Consider the following 27548-nt stretch of genomic DNA (forward strand, 5'->3'; position numbering starts at 1 on the left):
TTTCTTAAAATTTCTAATTTCTTAGCAATGCATAATTTTTTACTTTTAAATATGAAAAATAAATGCAAAACAAAAAAAAAGGATCAAAAACATATTATTATAAGAATATAAGCAAAAATTAAATAAAAAATTAAATAAATAATATATTCGTATATATATGTATATTATAAATTTATACTAATTAAGTATATATATTTAAATAAATTATAAAATATACACATTACATAATTATATATTTTATAATAAAAAAAAAAGTTGCCTATAAATTGCTATATTACATCTTATTATTAATTATTATAACTTTACAATAAATTTATAAAGAAAAAAACAAATAAACTGAATTATAAAATAATATTAATAATTAATTATGTATTATATAGAAAACAAAAATCATAAGGAATTAAACAAAACAAAATAAATATATTAAAATAATAATATTATTATTATTTATAAAAATACCAAATACCATTTATGAAAATCAAAATAAAATTTCACGGTTTTCACATAATTTTCATTTATAAAAATAAACAAATATAAACTTATTAATTACCCAAAAACATTTATTTAAAAAATATAATTTTTTAATATTTCATTAAAAAATTTTATGTGATTTTTAATAATGAAATATTATTATGGAAAAAATAAAACAAAATCACTCTCTGCTTGTCTCTAAAATTATTATATATATATTCATATATATATATAAGATGCATATAACACAATATATAAGTATATAATAATAATTAATTTTCAATTTTATATATATATATATATTGTTATTTATTTTAATTTAATTAATTATTTAAATATATTTTAATGTATACAATATATAATTATCTAAAATATTTTGGCTTATATGATTTTTGTTCCAAATATTTTAGCTTATAATTAATAAAATGAAAAATTAATAAGAAAATCAATTTAAAATTAGTAAAAATATTTATTAATTATTAATTATTTCTAAAGTATTAATTAACAAAAAAAAACAAAATGTACCTCTTAAGTTGTCTGAAGAATATGCATATTGGAGATATATCTATATATACTCAGCTATTTATAATAAATATACATATATATAAATTATTAATTATATCTTAATTAATTGCTTTATATCTCAAAATTTATTAAAATTAATTATTCTTATTTAATACAATGAGAGATAGATGATTCAAATAAAAATTCTCATAATGCTCTTCAATTGTACAATAAAAAAATATAGAAAGAGTATTTTAGAAATTCTTAATAATGTGAGAATTTGTTGGGGCATATTATTAGAACAAACGATAGGGTATAATTTTAATGATTTTTCTATTTTATATAATTTTTACTAGTATTTTAAGAATGCTTTTATAGGTTTTCATGCTACTGTATGGAGGTTTTCGTTTATTCTATTCTAGAATAATTCTAGCTTGTAGTACTTTCGAAAATTTACGCTACATACGCACTGAAAATATAAATCAATCGGAAATAACTATGGCTGTAATAAAATGCGTTCGGAAATTCAATCTGTACTAAAGAATCTGTTAGAAATGTAACTGTCTCATGAAATTCCTTTTTTTTTTCAAAATTTAAAATTCAAAAAAAAAATTTTAAATTTCAAAATAGCTGATTCAGATGTTGAAGGGTTATTAAAGTAAGTTTTCTTTAAGTCTTTAAATCTTGTTCAAATTTCCTTGTTTTGCTGTGAATTGGAAGACGAAAATTATTAGGATACAATTTCATAAACAATGACATCTCTGTTATTTTAGAACAATTGATTATTTAGAAGTGTTTTTGAATTTGTAGACTGCGTAAACAAAGAAAACTTAGCTAAAGTTTTTGTATACTATTTAACTTATGTGCGACTTAGAAATTTTTAGTTCCAATGTAGAACATTCAGCGCAGCGTACGTAAACGAAAACCCCCTACTTAAAAATAAATAATATTATAAATACTTTCATTATTTTCATTATATAGCTATAAAATTTTTTCAATTAAATTAAAATTTCGGACAAAAAAATATTGCAATACATAATTTATATATACATATACGTATTTTTTATATACGAAATTTGTTATACACTTAGTCCCCAAATTATATAAAAATTATTTGTTTATATTATTTATATAGTGTATAATTAGTTATTGAATAATATTATTAATTATTAAAAATAATAAAAATTAAAAATTTATATTTAAAAAAAAATTCAAAATATTTAAAATAAATATGAATATAAAAATTAATTAAAACTATCATATTGATTTTAAAAAAATGAAATAAATACATTGTATTATTCATAAATTCAATTTCATGTAAACGATTATTAATTTAAATTTAGACAATTAAATTATTTATTTGAATGAACACTATCCCAATTTTTACTCATCTTATTTAAAGCCTAAAACGTTTACGGGACATTATAGTTAAAATTATTTTTTTTCATTTCAAAATAAAATTATTTTATAACATAAAAATTTTTTTTAGAAAATTCTTTTATACAATATTTTTGTTTCTTTAACTCAAAATACATATGTATAAATAAAAAATTACTTACCCAAATCACAAACGTGCATGTAATCAAAAGGTCAAAATACTTAGTAATTGATATACATACATAATTTCATTAGTATTTCAATATGATTTATTCATAAATCTTACATACGTATATTTATTAGTAAATCATATTTAAAAATTATGCATCTTTAATAACTAGTATGTAGACAGGGTAGAGCTATTTGTAATGTAATCCAAGGTTATAAAGATTTAATTTTCTTACATTTACATTTAGTCTGTTATTTTTCAATAAGTACGAAAAATATTTAGTTCTTTATTTTAAATAAAGCTTACTTTAGATATGTTTTTTAATTAGAAGTTTAAATTTTTGGTTTGTATAAAAATATTAAAATAATATTGTACTGAAATTAAAAATCTCTTAAACTGAAAAATATAGTTCGAAATTATGCATATTATAAAAAAAACTATAACATTGTACATGAACATTTAATTTTCAAATCTCAATTAAATATTAATTAGGTATATATTTACTTTTAAAATATGAAAAAGAAAATTAATGATTTGAAAATGAATGCAAAAATTAAATTATCTATATTATTGTTGTTTTTATGGCATAAATTAAAATAATTAATTTAATTTACGTTAAAATACCCAAAAAAAGCATTCTCACATTTTTGAAAAACCCAAAAAATTACATAAATAATTTAGATTAAAAGCAAAGAACAAAAAAAACGTAGAGAACAAAATATTATTAAAAAAGAAATAAAATAAAAAAAATATTTTAGTAATTTTTAGTTATTAATAGAATACAAAACATACAAAAAATTAAAATTATAAAATGAAATCATTATTATATTATTTAATTATTTATTATATGTACATACATATTGTAAAATTATTAAAAAATGTATATGTGCATATGTATGTATATGTATGTATGTATACATGATTATAGACAAAACAAAAGAAAAAATAATAAAAAAAAAATGAAGAAAAATTGAAAAAAAGAAAATGCATTTTAATTGTTAGTATTCGAATAATAACATTACAGAGGCTTTATGTCCTTCTCTCCACCGTTTCATCAATTTTCCAAAAAGTTGTTCTTCAAACTTTTTAAGAAACGCCTGAATATAGTAAGTTTTTCAGTCAAATCCCACATGGAGAACTCCAAATGGAGATGCGTAATGTATTTTAAGTATATATCGCTACAAATTGATATTTTATACACCATCAAGGATTTCAAATACTAATTACTACACCCTTCTAACATTAAGTCTTATTTTAATTTTTTATTTTAACGGTTTTTCCTTTTTCATAATACATTTTCCTAATTATAATTATAGTATCATTAGAATTTCGTCTCTAATCTAATATAAAATGAAGTTCTTTTTGTCTACGTTGTTTGTAACCATAAATTAGATTGCAGAATTATTTTTAATTCTGGTAATGAAAGCCAGAATTTTTTTCACATTTATAATGGTTTTTCTTTCTTTTTTTTTCCTTTAATGTTAATAATACAATATTTTAATATTTATTTTAAAATTTTACATTTATAAAAATTAAAAATCTAAAAGTATTATTTTAATGTTGAAAGTCCACTTAATATCTACTATATAAGGAATCTTTTTCTTTGATTGTCCTATAAATCTAATGATCATCTGGTCCAACTAATTTTTTGAGTTCATTATTTATTTCACCGAAATTTCTAGTTTTCCATTGAGCGTTAATTTCAATTATTTCCAAGGCCCTAAAAGTAAAAAAAATTATTTAAAACTTAAATACTGAATATAAAAATTAAAATAAAAATTATTACCTTTTAACGCCTTCTGAGGATTTTTCTAAGTATGCTCGATTTCTTGATGTAAATGATTTCATTAATTCTAATTCGGTATCAGTTGACATTTGATTAGCAATTGGTCGAATAAATCTGCTCAGTCTTGAAGTTTCTGGAGCAAAGCTAAAACAAAAAAAAAATATTTTGCGTTAAAAATTTATTGTATCAATGTTAGGGATGTTTTATGACAAAATTTTTAGAGTAGTTTTGTAATATTCAAGGACGAATCGACATTATCACCTGTTCAATGTCGAATCGACTTGTTAGAATATTAATTGTGGATATATAAAGAAAATTTATTATTTTATTATTTTATTAATTTTATAAATTCCTTACTATTTATATATTTTTTCGAAATTAAGAAATAGAAATTCTTTAGCCAAATGATAACCAATGTCTGATCGAGCAATTGCACCAAATACTGTTGAAACATCTTGTTTTCGGATCCCTGTAGTTTCATTAAATGACCAATCCAAGTAACGTTGTAATACCCATACTTCACGTGAACATCCTAATGATACTAAAATAGATGTTTTTTCTGATGCAACATTGGATTTTTTATATCTCTTCCATAAGAAGTTCCATTCATTTTCATTTCCGTGTCTAACGGCTGTACAGTAAACAACAGAACGTAACTCTAATGGAATTGGATTATATTCATCAGGATTTTCTTGTATAAACCATTCTCTAAAGTATTCTTTTGCTCTGGGAATACAATCGCCAACTTCAAATTTACATGACCAACCAGCTATTAAAACTTTATGACGTTGTCTTTCAAGATCATTATCGTCAGTGGAACGAATAGCTGATGTATTCATACCTTCAAGATGTTCATAAATTGGTTCTAAAACTTTTTTAATGTAAAGCTAAAGAGAAAAAAATGATCATTAATTTAAAAATATTTAGTAAAATATAATTTTTTTAAATCATACCTTGAAATTTTCATACTCAGATGTTTTTTTCATGATTCTATTAACTAAATTTAAATTATCTAAAGCGATTTTCCATGGAATGTACTCTTTTTCTCGTCTTAAATATTCAATAATTCGCATAGCAATATTATAATCTTGTTCACCAGTCCAAGCTAAATCAAGCGCATCGTCAATTAATTGAGCTCGATTTATTAAATGAATTTTTTTATAATTATCACTCATTAAAGTTTCAATAATCATATTCCAATTTTTCTCGTCATATTTCACTTTATACAATCCAGATACTTGAATATTAAATATAACCCATTCATTGGGATTTGCAATAAAATCTTTGGTTAATGGAATTACGTCTTTTGTTTCTTCATTACAGGTTAACCATTCTTGTGGATGTGTAATATCAAAATCACCTTCACTTTCTGTTGTATAACTTAATGGAACATACCAACAATTTCCAAGATTATCCCTAGATGCATATGTATCTAATAAATATCTAGATTGTGTAATATAAGCTCCACCAGTTTTATAATCTCTTACAACTTTTACAATTGGATAACCAGCTTGTAATGTCCATGAATCCATAATTCTTTTAATATTTTGTTCAATTGGCAATGTTTTTAAATTGTGTCCAATTTCGGTTAAGGATTCCCAAAGGTCGTCTTGTTGAGCGTTTTTATATTGGAATTTTTTTAAATAATTTGAAACACCTTTTTTAAATGTTTCTTCACCTAAGAACAAATGCATCATACGAATAGCACATGATCCTTTACTATATGAAATTGCATCAAAAATTTGTGATATTTTATGTGCTTCTTTAATTTCTGTTGAAATTGGATGACTCGTTTTTAATGCATCAACACGGAATATATCAAATATATTTGAACTTGATTCCTCTTTTAAACTATTCCATTCCGGATGAACATATTCTACACCTAAACTAGCAATATATGTTGCAAAACCTTCATTTAACCATAAATCTGTCCACCATTTCATTGTTACTAAATTACCGAACCATTGATGTGCTAATTCATGTGCTATTACTGATGCAACACGATATTTATTTGAAAGTGTTGATTGATTTTTAGAATAAAGTAAAGCTGTTTCTCTATATGTTATAAGACCCCAATTTTCCATAGCACCTGCTGAAAAATCTGGTATTGCAATTTCATCCATCTTTGGTAATGGAAATTTAATATCAAAATATTCTTCATAATAACGTAAAATTTTTGGTCCAATTTCAGCAGCATATTCAGCTTGATCTAAAGCATTTTTACGTGCCCATGTACGGAATGTTACATTACCATGTTTGTCATTATTTTCAACAAGTTTTTCCATTGGTGAATCTTTATAACCGAAATCATTTATAGTGTATGCAACTAAATATGTTGACATTGGAACTGATTCTTCAAATTCATCCCAAACCCATCCTTTTATATCTGTCCTAAAAATGGAATTATCGTTAAATATTTTATGAAATAAATAAATTTAACAAATGCATACACTAGCTATATTATGTTTGTTATATCTACTATGTTTGTATATTGATGCGTATGCACAATATATGCAGTATGTATGTATATGCTGTTATTGTATGTACATGAATTTCCCATTATTATACCCGTACGAACGTATGTTCGAAGGGTATACTAAATTTGCCTTACCGTTTGTAAAGCTAAGAAATAACGGTCTGAGATATAGACTCAAGCGTATGTTTTTGATCAGCATCGAATTCTGAGTCGATTTAGCTTTGTCTGTCCGTCCGTCCATCCCAATGATCAAAAACTAATTGAGCTAAGTTGACCAAATTTTCACAAATTGTTTATTATAGTAAATGCCAGAACCCCATTTAAATTGGATATGATCGGGGTACTGGTTCGGGTAGCTGCCAAACAACTTCAAAATTTATTTGACTATATCTTAGAAACTATGAAGCTTTGGTACTGAAATTTCACACAAGCAAATATATAAGGAGGTCCAATGTGTTTGATAAACGTCGTTGAAATTGCTTGGCTGCTTGTGGTAGCTGCCACACAACTTCAAAAGTTATTTGGCTATATCTCAGAAACTATAAAAGCTGTGATATTGGAATTTAACACAAGTGAACATACTATATGTTATTCAGGCCCAATGTGTTAAATAAAATTCGTTGAAATTGCTTGGATTTTTCTCGTAGCTGTCATACAACTTCAATAGTAGTTTGACGATATTTTAGAAAATAGTGACAACACTGTAATGAAATTTTGCATAAATTAATAAGGTAATATGGCAACTTAAAGTCATAGCCTGTCCCATAGTCAGCTGTGGCATATTTATTCGCACATAGGATAACAAATTCGTATGGGTATCAGAGAGTTGACACGATCAACTCTATTCTTTCTCGTTTCACGTTTTTAAATGAAAGTTGTTGCATTACACTTAATATATAAAAGTATGGCTATTATTTTAATCCTCTTATGTACAACATTGAAAAATAATTTTCAAACTTATGAAATAATATTCACTTAATTAATTTTTTTTTTATATGCACATACATACATATACTTAACAATTGAAGTGAAATGCAATATACTACTTATCAAGATTTCATCATGTATTTAAAAATTGTTGCCATGCGTATGTATTGTAGATATATGTGTGTATGTAAATGAATTAAAATTTATTGACTTACATCTCTTTTTGATTTTGTAATGGCATATTGCTGATTGCTGTATATTTTTTATCATGTGCAAGTAAAATTTTAAATTTCGCTTTCATATCTGGTTCATCAAAACATGGGAATGCTGTACGGGCGTGGGTTGGTTCAAATTGTGTTGTCGATAACCATCTTTATAAAAATAATAAGAAAAATTATTAAAAATAAAAATAATGAAATGAAAGTTTCATTTTACAACTACATCAATTTAAATAAAATATTTTTTTTTTTCTGAAATTAAATTTTAATTTTTTTTTTTTTTTAAAACTTACACTCTTTGATTTGTTTTATGATCAAAATAACTGCTTCGATAATAACCATATAAATTTTTACTTAAATTCGCTTTAAATGGCATTAACAATTGATATTTTTCATCTTTTTTTAAAGTTTCAGTCAAATGTATAATATAAAAATCATGACTTAAATTAATATCAATTGATTTAATATCAATTTTATTTGAATTTGATTCATTATTCATTTCTTCATTTTCAATATCTGATGATGATTTTCTTGTAATTCTTACCAAATTTTGATCAATAGTTAAATTACTTGAATGTAATGTTATATTATTTGTATCTTCCACTATGTTTAAATCAATATAAACTTTTCCATTAAATTCAAATCCTTCTTTATCATTCAAATGTGTAATAATTTCAAGTCGATATAATTCTGGTTTAATAGCACGTGGTAATCTAAAATAATCATAAACTGATGATGTCCTTACTTGAACTGATTCGTCATTTTGTGCTGATGGTAATGCAGAAGATGAAACAAAATTCAAAAATGTAAAAAAACTGACCAGCAGCATTAATAACAATTGATTTTTCCTCATCTTGTAATTATCGTTTTTTGTTTTGTTTGTTCTTTTGATGAACCTAAAATAAAAAATTTGAATAATTTATTAAAATAGAAATCATTGAATTCCAATACAAAAAAATTATAATTATTATTTTAACAAATAAATCAAAAATTAAATGATATATAAATTTTATAAAAGTAGAGAATATAAAAATATTAGTTGAAGTGCGTGAAGAGACAAGGAGAGAAACACATTTTTCATTATAATTTTTGATGATTAATGTGAATGAATTTTGTGGAGTTGTTGTGCAAATGCAATAAGCAATGTATATTTTGTGGGCTTGTATATATATGTATATGCAGAACCCGGAATAAACACTTGAAACCAATCATAGACACAAAAACTCATTTTATACATAAATTCGTAGTACAAAACACATAAAAAGTGGCAACATTCAGTGAAACTTGCATTTCATTCTTAACCAATTACTTATTTGTAAAATTCGGAAAATTAATGCTCTGCTCCAATACTATAAAAGTATGAATAGTTTATAAGGTCTAATATATTTTTTGAATGTTTTTATAAAACCTACGAATTTACTAACTGTTATATACAAATAATTTGTTAAATCCGGATGCAATGAACGAAATCACGCAATAAAGCATCATGTATACGGACACTGTTTTATTGTAACATACTGTCGGCATATTATTTAATATAAATTTTAATCTTCTATTTATTTATGATATATTTTAAGGTTTTTCAAAAATCTTCAATTACTTTTATACTTTAATTCAAATTTCATAATACATATTCGATAAAAAAAAAATTGATTCGAATTATGTACATTCTTGACTGAATATAATTTTCATAGCAAAATATCGTCACTAAATTTAATTATGAATTTTAGTTAATGATGAAATATTTTAATATTATAATTTAAGAATTAAACCTGATCACTCTATTTTTGGCAATTTTATTTATTAATAAGTGGAACTAATAAAGCGTAACTATAACTATGTATTTATTATGAGCCGCAAACTAACAAATCGTAATTGTGTATAAATACCCTCCGAGACTAATTTAAAATCTTCTTATTGACCAAATAAAATGAGTAGAAAGTCAATATTAAGTACTTAAGATTTTATTTTAAAATTTTTAAATTCGCATACCGAAAAATTTAAACTTTGAGGAGATCGAGTTTTTGCAAAATTCTACTTGTATACACAAGTTATTTGTATATAAGTGTAGTTGTTCATTAATTTTATTCACATTTCTTTTTTCTAATTTATGTTAAATACGACCTTGTTTAGCGGACGGAACATATTAAACGTATATAAAGTGCAATATATAATTAATTTTTGTTTTTATCAAATACCATCCCATTTAATAGCTAACAAACCTTATTTACTCGTATATCTATACTCAGCGATAAAGGAGCATATACGCGTGTATACATTTATGTTTTCTGCAACCTTTATATAGTATGCAAACTATATGAAATTGTTTAACCCTTTTTTCCAATTAGAATTTTTAAAATATTTAATTATAAGTGTGAAGAATTTCAAAAGAATTTTTTTACAATTATAATTAAATTGTAGATTACTAGCTGATACTCGCAAAATCATAATCAAAAATATCGCATGCAATAAAAGAGAAAAAAAAACAGGTAAAAAAAAAACAAAAATTGTAGAGGTAAAATATTAATCGCATGCAACTGTTGTGTTTCAACTTGGAACACCTTGAAAATACCTGGTCGATTTTCTTTTTAACCATGCTATTTTTTTTTATTTCTATTTCGTTTCTTTTTTTTCAATTACGTTATTTATAAATACAAAGTAACATCATAACTATTCGCTTGAAGAATTTTCTATGTTAAATTTTATAAAAATTAAATTAATATGTAAAATATAATGGATTTTTTTTTCTATACTTCTTTTATTTTGTAATATTCATTTAAAGCTTCATTGAATTCATGTAAAATATTTTTATTGTATATTATTATGCATGTATGTATTGTATATGTACGCAGCTAGGAGAATGTTAATAAAATAATATTTAATTTAAATAATAGTAACATGTTTTATTAATAATAATTAAGAACGAAAAAACATTAAAAAGTACTTATAATTTTGTGTGTATGTATGCATGTATGTTGTTGACATTGTTATTAATTTGGCATTCAGAAATAATTATGTAATGATTATTAACCATTGGTTTAATTATTAACCATTATTTATTCCTTGTATGTAAGATAATAGACAAGATGCGGTCGGTGTTAACTTCTTGCCCTATATTTTACATCTTTGTTTAATTATTTTTATTTATAGTTTTACAAAAATTATAATAAACTTAACCCTTAAGTTCGGTTAGTGTTCTAAAGGACAAGCATAAATTTTTAAAATTTCTATAATTTTTTTTTTTTTGCCTATCAATTGAAAATTTTGTTTTTGCCCATAACTTTACTAAAATTAAGTTGTCATCTTTTTAACAAATTATTAAAAGATTAAGTATTTTATGGAAGTAAGAACTCAGATTATGGAATGTAAAGTACTATCGCAACTTTACTTTAAGACTTTACTTTATTGAGTACCCTTATATTAACTTCTATTGAATCTTATTGATGATGTTTTTCTTTTCTTGTTAACGAAATATTTAAAACTCTAATAACTCAGCGTAGAAGAGGACTCATTTACAAAGTTTCATAAGGACTCATTAAGGACAAAGGCAACTTAATTTTTTTTTTCTTACCATACTTGCCATCCTGAAAATGTCTTTGTCTTTGAAAGTTAAATGGAAGATGTTACAAAAGTTTCTAGAAATAATAAATTAAAACAAAATTTCGGTGGGTGGGTCTACCTCTGCTACCTAAACCCATCTTTACCATAACTTTTGCATTAAAATACCTAGTGAAATATAAGGAAATTTGCCGCAAAGGTCTCGGTGGCGGTTTTAATCTTATTGGGTTTGACTGAGGGTGTCCTTTACTTGTTCGCGTTGTTAAAAAATTTTCACCTTTAACAATTACAAAAAAGTTATAGTAAAAACGATTTAAGAGAAAATGTAGCAATTTTCGGTAAAAAAAAAACTCAGTCTAGCTCAAAGTGCAGGAATATTTTTGTAGGAGTGTTAGACTTTGAAAGTAAAGGTAAGTAATTTTCATATTTAATCTTAGACAACATTGTGTCTAAATTTAAAGAAATGCTTGTAAAGTGAAATTTAATACCATAAATAAAATTACAAAACAAGATCGCATAACCATTTCTGAGGACTGAAACATATTGATCAAAATATCAGGAGAGAATACATTAACCGACGTCTGAAAATAGTGAATTTTTTTAGGTCATTATTTGAAAGTTAATATATATTAATTTATATAACAAAATCATGGTCATTATTTCGAGTGATTTCAATTGCAAAATCAATAGTTGACATTAAATTTGCATTTACTTATGAACGCAGATGATATCGGATAACGCTTAGATTGAGACATAAATTGACTAGCAATTGAGACATAAATTCACACATTGTTCATTCACACATTTCGATCTTTTCGAATCTTCCCTCTAATGTAATTTTCAAATTGAAAGAGATTCATAAATTTAAATGTAATCATTTAATTAACATTGAAGTTGTAAAATAAAGAATCTCTAAAATAAATTTACAGAAAATAATAAAGAATAAAAAAAACATTTTATTATTATTAAACCAGTTATGAAATATGTTAAAATTTTGTATTTTAATTAATAACAAAAAACCCAAAAATTTCCAATAATAAAAGTTTTTGAATGACGTACTTAAGTGATTGAAAAAAAGCAAAATAATACAAAAATTTTTTTGATTTTTAAGTAAAATTTTGTTAAATTTCATTTTATCATGCTGTAGGTCCAACGTAAACTGAACTTATTTCCCAATTACTACAACTGGAAACTCCGAATAATTTAGATTTCCGTCAAAAATTAGGTTTATGCGTTATGCACTTAAAATTTTTAGGACTTTTGAAAAAAAATTAAAAAAAGAATGTGCTTATTAGATGCTCTGTTTCCATCCGTTCGTCCGTCCGTGCATGCGTTCACAAAATTTCTACACCCTTGAAGATAGAAAGCTGAAATTTTACATAGATCTTTACTAGAAACTTATTTGCGTGGAAGAAAATTTTTACCTATCTCCTCCCCTCTAGCCCCCCAAAAGGCCTTCAAATGCCATTTTTTCACCATTTGTTTTAAAAACACCATAAACGTTTTACAAATCGTTTTACAAAAAAATAGAATCGGGCTTCTTCTACCGCGGCACAACATAATTAAATATTAAAAAAGCAAAATGGCTGCTAATATTAACCGTTATCTACTATAAGTTGTAGCAATCTGAAATTTTAGCAGCTTTTAGATATTAGTAAACAATTTATTTCGTTAAATGAAATTTCCAAATTTTGAGTTTTTGGCAACTTATATTTTCGAAACCGTAAGGTTTTCCCAATTTAAGGATAATTTTATAACGATAAATTCCATGCCACTAAAAAATATAATTACTTTCCTTAACTTAGGCGATTTACCCTTAAAAAGTTAGAAACATTTATTAAATATTTAAATATTTAAATATTTTTTTTGTTTTATTTTAAAGATTGCATAAATTGCTCATCCTAAATGTATGCAAACTTGGAAATATTTCCAAGTACATGAATGAAATTATTTTTAATAACGATTGTTTTTAAAAGCAATATTTTCAATTATTGAAGGAAAATGTGCTACTCTACAAACCACTGATTTGACACAACTTTATTTTAACGTAAAGTACAACTACATTCAATAAAACTAAACATAAAATTAAAAATTAAATAAGGAATACTACGAAATATTAGTACAGGTAAGACCAAAACCAAAAAAACAAGAGACAAATAAGAAAATACTAAGCTGTCCATTGTCAAGTAACAAAAAATCTCATTGATAAATTACTTTTCTTCCGAATTAGTTAAAATATTATGAGTACTAATTAATTATATTTTTTTTTAATCATTATTTTGCTTGCAAATCTCCTTGACATATTGAATTTTTTATATTTTCTATTTAATGTTGTACAAGTTATTCCCCATAAAAAATTTGCACTGAAATTATTAAATAGAACCGATTAAATTAATTAATAAGTATGTATATATGTATGTACAAATGTACATAAACATTAGGAGCTTTTATCAAAATATTTTTTTGTTTTTCATATTTTAATAAAAAATTTAACGTATAAAATCATTATTTGACTGCTTTCATTGAAGAAATTCAATACGTTTGATTTTGATGGTGAATTTAAAATTAACAATAATAAAAAAATATTTTTTTTATAACTTTGAATTTTGCGGTTATAGAATAATAAATACGATATTAATAATAAAGTTTTGTATTTGTTTTTATAAATTTTTTTTTTAATAAAATGGAAAAAAAAGCACTAGCCTTGTTAAATATTTTATTGCTTTGACAAATTTAATTTTTATTTTAAAAACGTAAATCAACACTAATAATAAAAAACAAATAATATAAATTAATAAAATTTTATATTATTGTTATTTCTATTTAATTAAATGTATAACAGTTGCATTGTGGAAACAAGAATATTAAAAGAAGGATATAGTAATGAAAACGCTTCATTTTTTTTCTTACTATAATAGACACTAAGATTAAAGATTGTCGGGCCTTCAAAGTTACTCGAATTCATCAAGAGGATGGGTGTCGAGGGGATTGTTGTAGACTCTTGTCTTTGCAACCCACAATCTACAAGGCCAAAAATTAATATATAAGAACCACTAATATGTAGAAAGCATTCGTAATGCAATACAAACAAATCACACAGCAGTTGAAAACTAAACATTGTTCTATATATGAATATATGTATATAAAGAATGTAAAAATTCGACCGTCATTAAGCACATTCAGAATAGAAACTTAACTGATATAATTCAACTAAAAATGTTCAAATTTACTTCTAAATTTATACCTTCTAGCAACAAGCAACCCTATATCAATTAAAGAGTGCACATTTTAAAAAATATGCAATAAAAACTATTAAAATTAAAATGTAGAAATCACTAAAAAAATGCATTTAATTAAAAAACGTGTATAACCAAAAAAAAAGTCTCCCAATCTAAAATTATTTTTTTAATATTCTGTTTTAATTATATTATTAATAAAAATTTAAAATTTTTATTTGATTATTTAATGCTTTCTAAAAACAGGTTTTTTTTCTTGAGTAAAACAAAAAATGCCAAATATTATTAAATATCGAATAAATTATAAATGTATTGAAATTTACCAGGTGTGTATTAAGTTTTAGTATAACATGAAAGGCAAAATGTGATATAATCAACCTTCCAACCTGAATGTCATATGGCATTCATATTGGTATTGTAAGTGTCTAAAAAATGTTATTGTATCATCCTTAATTTAAAATTTGTATAAGTAAATGTGAGATTAATGCTTTTATATAATTAAAATTTGCATATTTTCCTTTCAACATAATATTCCGAAATCAATGTTATATAATATACTTTATGATCATTTTGCCATAAAATGATTTTCGCAATGTTTTTCTTCAACTACTTATATGCTTACGTTAGATTATAAATATTACACTACAAAACCTGAAAATTACCACAAAAGTATGGTAGAAATTTTGGTTTTAGAAGGCCGATTCCAAAAAAGGAGCCTAAAATTTATTAAAAGGGACCAAGAATTAAATAAATAATTGACTGATCATAAAAAATAAATGTTAAAATAAGATGAATGTTTTAAAATTAAACTACTATATAGATGACCAAATCTAAAAAAAATCTTGAGAAAAGATTCATGAGATTTTTAAATTTTAAGAAATTTTACTATATATTTTTTTCTATGCTACATCGCTCCTTGGAAAATCATAGGGCTGTTGGGTGATATTCTACATGATCATGAACCAGTTTCATACGTCATTGAATTTACTAAGTATAGGTGACGAGCCTACCGTAACAATATAGAATATATTAATTCTATATACTAAATAGAATATATTATATACTATATGCATTAATGCATATGTACTATATGCTATATAGAACATAGAATATATAATATCATAATTAATATATTCCACTTTTTTTGATTCTATATTTATAATATAAGAGTTTCGCCCTATATTCTAATTTGATTAATTGATTCATAATTCGGAACTTATTAAAAATTTGAAATTTATCTACATATCTACATAATTAAATTATTTTTATTAATTATAAATATAATATCATTCGAATATTGAATAAATCGTAAATTATTATTACAGTAGTCATTGCAATAATTAACTTTAATTATACAAATGTACTAATTTTACTATACGAAAACTTGATTTCACTAGAAATGGATTAAAAAATTTCTATAAATTATTTATTTATTTATAAATGAAAATAATTAGCATTTTTAAGGTTAATTGTTACAATGTTAACGCGTTATGTTTTACATGTTTTATGTACATTGCGAATTACTATTATACATATACACATATATTGTGTATATATATATATATCGACACAGATAATTTAATATAAAGTTTAAATTAAGAATTCACAAACAAACACCGTATTTTATTTTAAAAATAAATTATTTTTTATTTTGAGTTTTTTTATCACGTGCTTTTCTGGTATCATTTACTTCAAACTATGTTACATTTGCATATACATATATATGTACATATATTTGTAAATTTAATTTAATTTTATTTTAAAGTACAAGAAAATCAAATATGTTCTTAGAAACAAAATTTTAAACTAGGAGTCTTAAATTTAGATCAAATGTCGCACGTAAAATTAAAAATAATAATCTAAAATTTTCCCGCAAAATATTTATTTGCAACAAGAATGTAATCACTATTTAAATACCTACATATATAGAGTTTTCATATAAATAAATAATTATGAAATCATTTTATGATTACTATAGAAATTAACAGCAAACAATTAATAAATATTTATTTTTTCTTGAAAATTATTGTTTTAAAAATTGATAATGAATTTTAATATTTTATTTATTAATAAAATTTTACTAGCATACTCATATAGTCCTACATTAATCTACAATAACCTACTATATAATATTAATTTATATATTTTAGAATTATGGCAAATATAACATAAATATAAATAAAATTAAACACAAATATTTTATTTGATTCTCACAATGTCAATAAATCAGTTCTGACTAATTATTTATACAATAATAAAACTTAGAATTACTGAAATTATATGTATATAATTTGTAATATTTCTGTATGATTGAAAGTTCAAATAGTTATCGCAGTCTATATTTTTTTCTTTTATTTCATATTTAAAATCAAAACACAAATAAATTTTAGAAGCTTTTCTAATATAATAGTAAAGAAAATTTCTTGTTTACTATTTTTTTCTATATACTCAATATAATATATGTATATGTACATATACTTATATATATTAATATTAAATTTATAATATTTTATATAGATAATCTACATATAAGGTATTATTATAAATTTTCAATATAAATTTTTTTTCCATTTCAAACAATATTCTATAGGCAGTAGTCGAAGGTGTACAGATTAAAAGTGGTGGAATGGTTAAGGAAACATAAGTGAAATTAAACTGATTTTAGCCATTTCTATGTTCCTATAGCTTATTGCATGCAATTTGTGCTTCTGTCCAGGGATCAAAGGTTTTTAAAATAATAGACTCGTTTGATGTACTGTCGCCGTTTGATGTTTACTATATGTTTTAATTCGAATTTGAATTTCTTTTGAAATATTTTTTCCGAAATAAAGTCTTTACAACTATAAAAATATGGCTATGATAATAATAATAAAGAATTTCTGTATTTGTTATCTTTATAAAAGATAATTGGAAAATTTTATTCACATTTTGTAGAAAGTATTTCTGTAGTGCAAATTACGTTCTAGAATAAATTTTTTCTCGATAAGAAATAGTGGGACATGGTTTTAAAATTATTTAGAAGTATAGAAATGGTATACTGCACCATCCCATGTCACTTCAACCACTGCCTTAATAGGTATTACTAATATTTGATACAATAAAAGCTGTTCTGATATTGTGCCAGTATAGGAAGAAATTTGTTCCTTGACAATCTCTTAACTATTTAATTTATTTTATTATACCCGTTGGGGTTTTTTGTGATTTTAGCATTATTAGTGTTTAACTAACCAATTATTATGAAGAATGTGTGTTTTTTTTAATTATTATGACTCTCTATTTATATACCAAGGTATAATTATTGATTAATTATAATAACACATTACAAATTTGTAATAACAGTATAACAGTATTACAAATTTGTAAATAATAGTTAAGCTATCTCAATTGCATACTACATTATAAGCAATTACAAACAGTTGTTCGGAAAATCTTTTTTATCAAACCTTAAAATATCAAATATTTTGGGCATATATGAATATGCATCCGCACACATATTAAATATGCAGATATATATTATATTTAAAAATTATTAAAAATATGAAAAAATTTACAAAATTCAAAAATTTTTATGAAATCTTAAATACATATATATAAAAAATTTCTATATATGCATAAATTTAACTAATTTGTCTCTTAAATTTTAGAGAGTAATCGCACGCGAAAAGTATTTCTTATAAAAACTTCACGAAACTATATGATTGCTTGCCCTGCAAATCATTGCTGAAAAAAAACCTATATAGTATTTATTGCTATTATTTGAACCTATTCACAATCTCGTATTTCTACCTAAAACTCTCGTACTGCATGGAATATCATTTATGATTTACAATTAATTTGACTGACGTTTATATCTAACTATAATATTCTCCAAACAATAAAAAAACGCTAAACTTTTGAATAAAAAAAATTTAATTTGTATGCATACAATGCGGTATTTTTTTTTTAAAATTTCTAAATATTTAAATAAAAACACAAAATTTATGTAATTTTACCTTTAGAATTTGGAATTAAATAAAAAAATTTTATTTATTTAATATTATTTTCCGTATAGCAATCCAACGACAGTCTTAATTAAATTTCTTTTTTTTTATTATTTTTATTATTTTTTATAATTATGCATTCTTTTTAGTTTACTATTAAAATTTCACACATTACATTTTATTTAATTTTGAATATTAGTTAAAAAGAAAATTAAACGTGATTAAAAAAAAAAATAAGAAAAAAAAATAAATAAAAAATTTTCACTCAACGCACTACTCAACTTGACAGTCAAATAAGAATGGCGTACACAAATTTACGATAGCGTATATTGAGCACGTCTTTAACCATCAGCGAGTAAAAAGTTTCTGAATCTTTTTTACCTGTTGATTTTCATTTTATTTATATTTATTTTTTTTTATTTACTTTTTAAATTTTTATTGTTTTTTTCTTGTTTTTTTTTTTAATTTTTTTTTTCGGATTTAAAAAAAAAAAAATTAAAGTTCTCTTTGAGTAGCGTATAGAAATGTGTGTGCAAATTATGTGTGTTAAGTTACAGTGAAATTAATAATTTTTCACTTCTATAAAAAATTATGATTGATTTGTTGTATAAATTTTCAATATTAATTTCTTTGAAAATGCATTATTGTTATAATTTTCATTTTCATTATTGTTATACAGATTCAAAATGTGCAATAAGAAATATATTTTTTTTTTAAATTATTATACATATGTGGTTTGAATATGATATAAATTTTAAGTGCGATTTTCATTGAGTTAGAACACATTAAATAGAATATATTTTTGAACTAGAATTAAATTAGAATTTAAGTCTGTATACAGAATTATGTCTTTATGGAGAAAATATGACTTATATATATATAGATATATAATATAATTTAATTTGTTATATTATTCAAGTCATGTACGAATTATTATACTCGTATAGGGTTAAAAATAATTTTCCCGCTACATGGTTTAAAGTACTTCCAACGATATTTCTATATATAACTATTAGTCCAGCTTTATAATTGCGCTAATAGAAGCGGCTAAATAATGAATTTATTTGATATGTCTAAGCCTTCTTAATGTAACACATTCTTATTGAGCATATGCGCATATTTAATACCCGATTCACACGAAATAGAAAATTCATCAAATTGGTTAATTAATTAATATATATTTCAACTACATTTTTGTTCTCTTTTTCTCTGTCCTATATAGAAAACGAAAATAATTGAAGCCATTAAGCTCTAATTTTTTTTTATTTTTATTGAATTTCTAACTTATGCAAATACCAAACATATAATCAAAATTACTTGGCGCAAAATATCCTTAGGTTCAGATTCTTCTTTAAAATATTATATTTATTATATAATAAATTTTAATTTTTACAATTCAAAATTAGTTCAAAACAATAATTTTACATTTTAAACAAATTGTTTTCCGATCCTAATTCTATAACTACATAAATTCTTTCTAAATTGTTTCTGATTCAAATTTTTTTGTTCTATTATATAAGAAGGCGAACCCGGTAAAAATTCGGTTCAATTTTAGTTTTTATAATTGTACAATATAAAATTGAAAAATTAACCCGAACTTACCATATGTCCAACTTAAAACTGAAACTGTTATTACAACATATGGCGATTTTCAAGAATTAATAATGAAAACGCTTATAATACCAAACTACTAACGTCAACAATAAAATTTTATATAGTATTTATCGCTTTTTATAATTTAATGTTGAATATTTTTTAAATCAATTTTAACATAATTAAATTTCGAGTTTTCACTGTAACACATAAAACAGAGAAGAGAAAAAATTATTTAATATTCATAATTTAAAGCATACCGTTGTTTATTAGGATTAAGCTTTACGTTCATCGGACTTTTTAAGTTTTTCTTTTACCTTTAAAATTATTATGCTGCAAATAAACATACAAACCATAATATATAACTATGTATAAATATTATAATAACAATTATTAAGAAAAATGAATATTAACACCTATATACTTTTATATATACATATGTACTTATACGAGTATATAAAGAAAAAAACTAAATAAACCATAGTAAAAGAAGAAAATTAAAGAAAACATCAATTTCCATAGAAAAATATTAAAAATGAAAAATATTAAAAAAAATTAAGTTAGAATTTTATAAGAATTGAAAATTGACCATATAATTTGATCTATATACCTATACATATACTAATATTCATACATATGTACAAGTATATATACATTTAGAATTATTATGGAAAATTTAATAAAGAAGAAAAATTCATGATTATTTATTTGAAAATAAATACATAAGACATTGTATATATTATGTACAAACACACATAATGGCAAATTCAGTTATTTATTAAAATTATAATTAAATTAAAAAGAAACTAGAGCATATTTTATTCTCATAATTAAAGATTATGTATACAAAATTATGAATTTTCTTTAAATTTTATACAGAAAAAAAATAAATAATAATATTAATTCCAACGTTTCGATTAAATATGCTAATGAAAAGTATGGATATTCTCTATTCTACACAGAATCAATTACAATACGATATTTAAAAATGATTAAAGAAATTATGTATGTTTATGTATCGCTACAAGATTTGCATATATACTTCGATTAAGGACCTTAAAGAATACTTTAAATTTCTAAAAAAAAATTTATAACCCAAAATTTGAATAACATAATCTTAAAATTTATTTAGAGCTGGCGAAACATTTTGTCACTAAAATGCGAGAACTAAAGTACCGAGTAAAGTAAGTTTTAAATGTTGTAAAAATCGAAATATGTAGACCTGTCATCAACTGCAAAACTTTCAGTTATAATTTTTAATTGACTAGCAATTGGCTGTTTTCAAATTTGCATTAAAAATTTTGAATATTTGATTGTATAAATTTATCATAAAAAATAAAAACACTCTTTGTAATTTTGTTTTTTTAAGAAAAAAATTAGGTCTTTCCCATAGAGAAATCATATAAAATAAATAAAATAACACTTTTCTTTCGAACAAGTATTAATACTTTAAATACAAGCCTTTAAAAACAATCTACTACATTTATATCCCAATCTACTACTTTCATTAAATCCCAAAATATATACATCAAATTTTTGCATACATTTAGGATGAAAAAATTAGAAATACTGCCCGAACTCGATGGTTAGGTATGTGAGTTAAGAAAAATAATTATATTTTTTTATGGCATGCCATTTTTCGTTATAATAATGCCATTTTTGAGAATTTTGAAGCGCTTTAACTTTAAGACGGGACGAGAACGGTAGAAATTTTCTTTTAGAAAAATAAGTTTCTAGAAAATCTGTATAAAATTTCCGTTTTCTAACAGAAGGGCGGACGGTCGTACGGACAAAGTTGAACTAATACAATTATTTTTGGAAATTTTGAAAAAGTGCTAGAAACCTATAATTTATGAAGAAGTTAAATCTTTTAAAATAATGTTCATATAAGTTCATACTTAGAAAATTTATGAAATGAATGTCCATTTAATTTAAATGTAATTTGTATTCTAAAATTTTTCCTATTTACGCTAATTGTTTATTAACTATGGGCGTAGATTTCTAATATTCTGTATAATTATGGTAATTTTACCATTAAAACATTTTGATAAATTGGTTCACAAATATAAATATTAATTTCTTTCTTTAAATACAAAAAGAAAATTTCTTTTTTTTCATTTTACATTTTTACGCTCATATCTTTTAGAATTTAAATAACAGTTCCATATTCCGTTATATATAATGGTTTTTAGTAATTAAACATAGATGATTTTGAACAATTTGCCTGACCCAAGTACTATAAAAACTGTGGAATTAATTTCTTAAATAAAATTCCTTAATATTTTTCTGTTAAATTAATTACTAAATTAATTACTCCTTCAATTAATTATTCAAATATTGAATCTTAATTAGTAAAAACTTGCAATTTTATTATGAAATCTTTGAAATTTAGACAAAAAGCTTTCTGTTAATCAAATTTCATAGAATTCCATTTTTTAGTTCTGACAATTTTTATTCATATACCCATGTTTTAAGAATTCAATTCAAAAACAAAAAAAAAACATAAAAATTTGAAGGAATGCTGATTATTAAAAATTAGGAAAAATTATAATAAACGAAATATGTACAATATTAAATAGTGTCTGAAATAAATCATATTAAATATTTTAATTTAATTTATTTATACCTTGTAAACTTAAATCTGTCTAGATCCTAAATTAATTTATATTCGAATATTTTATTATCACTAATAAAATTTATTGAGCTGTTTATGGATTAAGTCTCGTAAAAACTACAAAAAATGTCAATTATTCATTTAATTTAATATTATATACATATATGTAATTATTTCTTAAATTTATGGAAAAAAAAATGTTTGTTTTGAATTTTTTAAGGTACCTATATATATATTAATATTTTTTTTTATATTTTATAGAGAAATTATTGTTTTTTATAAGAATATGACGTGCTTTATAACCATCATAACTATTATATGACAATTTAAAATAAATAAATCAAGAAAAAATATATTTTTTTTTTCATTTAATATGCACGTGATTTGAATTTTTGAATATACGATAATAAAAGTGCAATCAACCTTCATTGAAATACAATAAATTTTTTATATAATATTTTATTTATACATAACATACATATACCCATATTTTGCTCTACCATAATTAGTTCTCCCTTAAAGTTAACACAAGCTAAAATGAAATAAATTACAATAAAATATAAATTTTAAATGCAATTCATAATAATTTTTATTAAAAACAAATTATTTATTGTGGTTTATATTGAACATCAATAGATGTCGCTATGTCTCAATAGAAATTTTATCCCGCATGTTCTGAGAATTAAAAGGCGTAACAAAATATAGTTCAACTTAAAAAAACATCTTGAATTTTTTGAAAATTTGAAAAATACACATAAACCCATGTGAAAAATACACATACTAATTCACCCGGATACCTATATATCGCTACATTATTTTATTTTGTTATTCAATATGTGAAATTTTTCGCGGAAAATTTTGTCGTAAAAATAAATCAGAATGTATGTGACTTTAGCGTTTATAGTTTGTTTTAAATAATTATAAAAAAATATATGACTAATTAATTAAGTTACAATAAGAATTTCAAAATTTTGTTTTTCTGACTTGCACAGTTAAAAAAATTCCGATTATCAATACCAAAGTATTTATAATTAAATTTTGTCATAATGAAATAGTTTGGCTTTTAATTATGACTTAATGGAATGCTTGTGTACCTAGACCTATGTTAAATTCAAATTTGGTTCTTTTTTTTTCCAAAAGGCACCTAAAATCAAACAATATACATGAGCTCATACATATTGTTAACATTTTTATGAAAAAAATTTTCTTAATTAAAATTTTAAAATTACAGCTTATTTGATTGAAATTGTAAATGTATTTTTAAAGCTTTATTTTAAACATTTAAAATTTTTTAGTTTCAAAATTTGGCGAAAATTTTTTAACAGCGTACACATAAATATACTAAAATATTTTTTTATATTCATGGTTTACGTCGTACGTAAAAATTTTTGTAAAATTTTTGCATTTAAAAATAAATGTATAATTTATATATTGGAGCGTAAAATGTATGCGACATTTAGAATTTCCTCATTTGTAGCTCTCAGTATTATTATTACTCATACTTTTTAAGCACGTGCAATAATTATGCATGCAATGCAAAGTAATATTATTGCCATATAAATGGAATAATTAAAATTATTTTAAAATTATAATATTTATACGAAAGTAATGTTTAGAAATGAATATGACATAGGAACGACTATAATAACTATTCAATTTTCAATGTTTCAAGAGGAAATTCTGGCTCCGTAAGAAATTTATTTACTAATATTTTGTATTACTACATAGTGCCGTACTAAAATATTTTGATTGCAATAAAGAATTCTTACAAAATTTGTTATTCGATATAGTTATAATCAAATCTTAAACCTGCATATTCCATCATAGCCTCTGCCTAAATCATACCAACTTAATGTACATATAATTTCAACATAATTTTTAAAATTATTATAATATTTCAAAATTGTTAAAACTGATTTAATATTAGTAAATTCATGATTTTTTTTTAATTTATGCAAATAGTATGTTTTCTCTTTTGTTTATTTATAAAAATATTTAATAACTTGCGATCATTGAACTCTTTTTCTTATATTTTTTGTACTTTGCCTATATATACACACCTGCCTGTTCCTTTGCTAATAATTATGTACTAATATTTTAAATATTGTTTTATGCCGCCAACACAACAGAAGAATTGAAAATTTTAAATATGTATGTACCTAATGTTTATTTATTACTGAAATTATTTTTAATTGAAATACATTGTATGTACGAATTTCGGTATACATATTTAAATTCTAAGTAAACAAATGTAAATTGAAAATAAATATTAAAAAATAATCTTGAATATTAAAGAAAAGACAAACTATAAAAAAAATATTAAGGAGAAAAAATAGAGTTAACCGTGTCAACTCTGTGATAACCGTACGAATTTTTCTATCCTATGTGCGAATAAATATGTCATAGCTGACAAACTATGAATTTAAGTTGCCGTATTACTATATTCATTTATGCAAAATTTTAATACTATAATTTCAATATTTTCCAAAATATGACCAAATAAGTTTTGAAGTTGTATGGCAGCCACCAGAAGAAGCGAAGCAATTTCAAAAACTTTTATCAAACACATTGGCTCTACTAATATATTCGCTTGTGTGAAATTTCAATATCAGATAGCTTTTATAGTTTCTGAGATGTAGCCAAATAAATTTGGAAGTTGTATGGCAGGTACTCGAACCACTACGACGATCATATCCAATTTAAATAGGGTTCTGGTATTTACTATAACAAATCATTTGTGAAGAATTGTTGAATTTAGCTCAGTTAGTTTTTAAGTTATCGTTGACGATGGACAGACGAACGGATGGGCGGACGGACAGGCAAAGCTAAATCGACTCAGAATTCGACGCTGATCAAAAACATATACAAGATTTACAAGATGATTAAGTTTCGCGATTATTTCGCAAATGAAATGAAATATATGCAAGAAAAAACAAAAAAAAAATTCAATGTCAACAGCGTTCTATGCATTTAATTGTGATTTCAAGTTCCAAAACCTATATATTTTTGATAATATTATTTATTTCTCAGATTTACAATGAAAACTTAAGTTCCATAATGTGAACATATGTATTTGAAAAATGTATACACATACATACATATATTATATGTTTGTCATTAAGTATATCTTAATATGAAATCAAAAATGTAAATGATATGTGATTCTTTATACAATAAAAATTCATAATTATCACATTTTAATTTATAGATTATTTACGATTACTTAATTAAGTTTAATTAAATTAATAATAATTTGTTGTGGGGCCAGGAGAAATTATTACATATATTTTCTTTTGAAATTGTAATTTAAAAACTTTCTATTTCTAAAATTAGATCTTTTAGAAACAAATTTTTTTTTTTGCAAAATATGGTGACCCTATTAAATATTAATGATCTAAAAGCGAAAATTATAAGATATGATTATAAAAAAAAACATTGAATCTATTTGAATAAATTTTAGTTTGAGCTCACAAGATATATTTTAGTGATCTGTTAAATTACAATATATGTACATTTTAACAAAATTCTTTTTAAATCCTTTTCTAACTCGATCGTATCATAATGCTTTAGTAATAAAAATACAGATAATAATGCTTTTATAAGAATTAATACAGCGAATATTAAGAACAACGAATATGACAGGTACATCAAAGTGGAAGATTAAGATGATGTTGAGCTGCTAAATATTACAGAATTTGTTATTAAATTAAATATTGTATTGATTTGGTAATAAAATTTAGTGAGGACCTCTTGAAAACTGTTACAACAACTTAAACAAATATACATATTGAGTTTTATAAAGTACTCAAAGTCAAACGCCTCTAAAGACAAACCAGAAAGTATATACGTAATTTAAGTGCAAAACAAAATCCCTCATTAATGGAATTGCGTCGATTTTTAAATTAATTAATAATATACTAAATTTTGGTAAAATTAATTATTATTTAATTTGAACAAAATAAGTCTAACCATCTAAGTATTTAGTCATAGAATATAAATTTTTAATTTACAGTTTAAAATTTTATCAGAAACTGAAACACGTTATAACTCAATAAATTCTTATTTGAAATAAAATAAAAATTACAGCAAACTTTTGTAAATTAATATTGCATTTAAAATTATAGTTGATTGGTGGTTCAATCTTTTTCCAAATTTTTTAGACTTTAAAACTTTAAAATATTTCTATGCTATCAATACGAGTATTACATATACATATGAGGAGTACACTTCTTTTTACCTCTTTTCGAAAAAAATTGCTTTTTCAATATTACGGGACCTACAAATGGATATTTCTACATATTCACTTTATTTCAATTAAAATTATAACATTACATACGAATTTTGCATATGTCGTGCAGTGCTTTATAATTCTTTAATAATTGACTTGAAATTTTCAACTTACCAAATAAAAAATCACCAGAATATCGTATATTTCTTGTCAAAATTATTTAAAATATTACTTAACAAATGGATTTGAAAAAAATACGTATAAAACAGTTATTAATTTATAATTATATTAAAATTTTTTATTAAAACTAAAATCACTAAATTTTTTTTTCATAAATTTTTTAAAATGGTCAACTCTTCCGTAAGCATTTTATCAGACTATTGAATAATGTTAATTAACACTTTCCCATTG

The 27548-nt window shown here is 22.8% G+C and overlaps 1 protein-coding gene across 2 annotated transcripts; it reads right to left on the minus strand.

The window, feature by feature from the left end:
* Positions 1 to 3271: 3271 nt before the first annotated feature.
* On the minus strand, positions 3272 to 27520 carry LOC129610538 (aminopeptidase N-like). Of its 2 annotated transcripts, none has more exons than XM_055523162.1 (7): positions 27312 to 27520; positions 8222 to 8824; positions 7926 to 8081; positions 5261 to 6698; positions 4665 to 5194; positions 4308 to 4451; positions 3272 to 4241 (listed from the first exon to the last, which is right to left on the minus strand). In XM_055523162.1, exons 2-7 carry the CDS (start codon positions 8779 to 8781, stop codon positions 4142 to 4144), a joined length of 2928 nt encoding a protein of 975 aa, XP_055379137.1. In that variant the 5' UTR covers positions 8782 to 8824; positions 27312 to 27520; the 3' UTR covers positions 3272 to 4141. The 2 variants fall into 2 exon arrangements, with proteins under 2 accessions (XP_055379137.1, XP_055379130.1); XM_055523155.1 differs by lacking the exon at positions 27312 to 27520 and adding an exon at positions 18715 to 19063.
* Between the last annotated feature and the right edge of the window lie 28 nt (positions 27521 to 27548).

Source organism: Condylostylus longicornis, unplaced genomic scaffold (genome assembly GCF_029603195.1).
Source record: "Condylostylus longicornis isolate FDR11 unplaced genomic scaffold, ASM2960319v2 ptg000004l, whole genome shotgun sequence".
In the NCBI taxonomy this organism is placed as follows: domain Eukaryota; kingdom Metazoa; phylum Arthropoda; class Insecta; order Diptera; family Dolichopodidae; genus Condylostylus; species Condylostylus longicornis.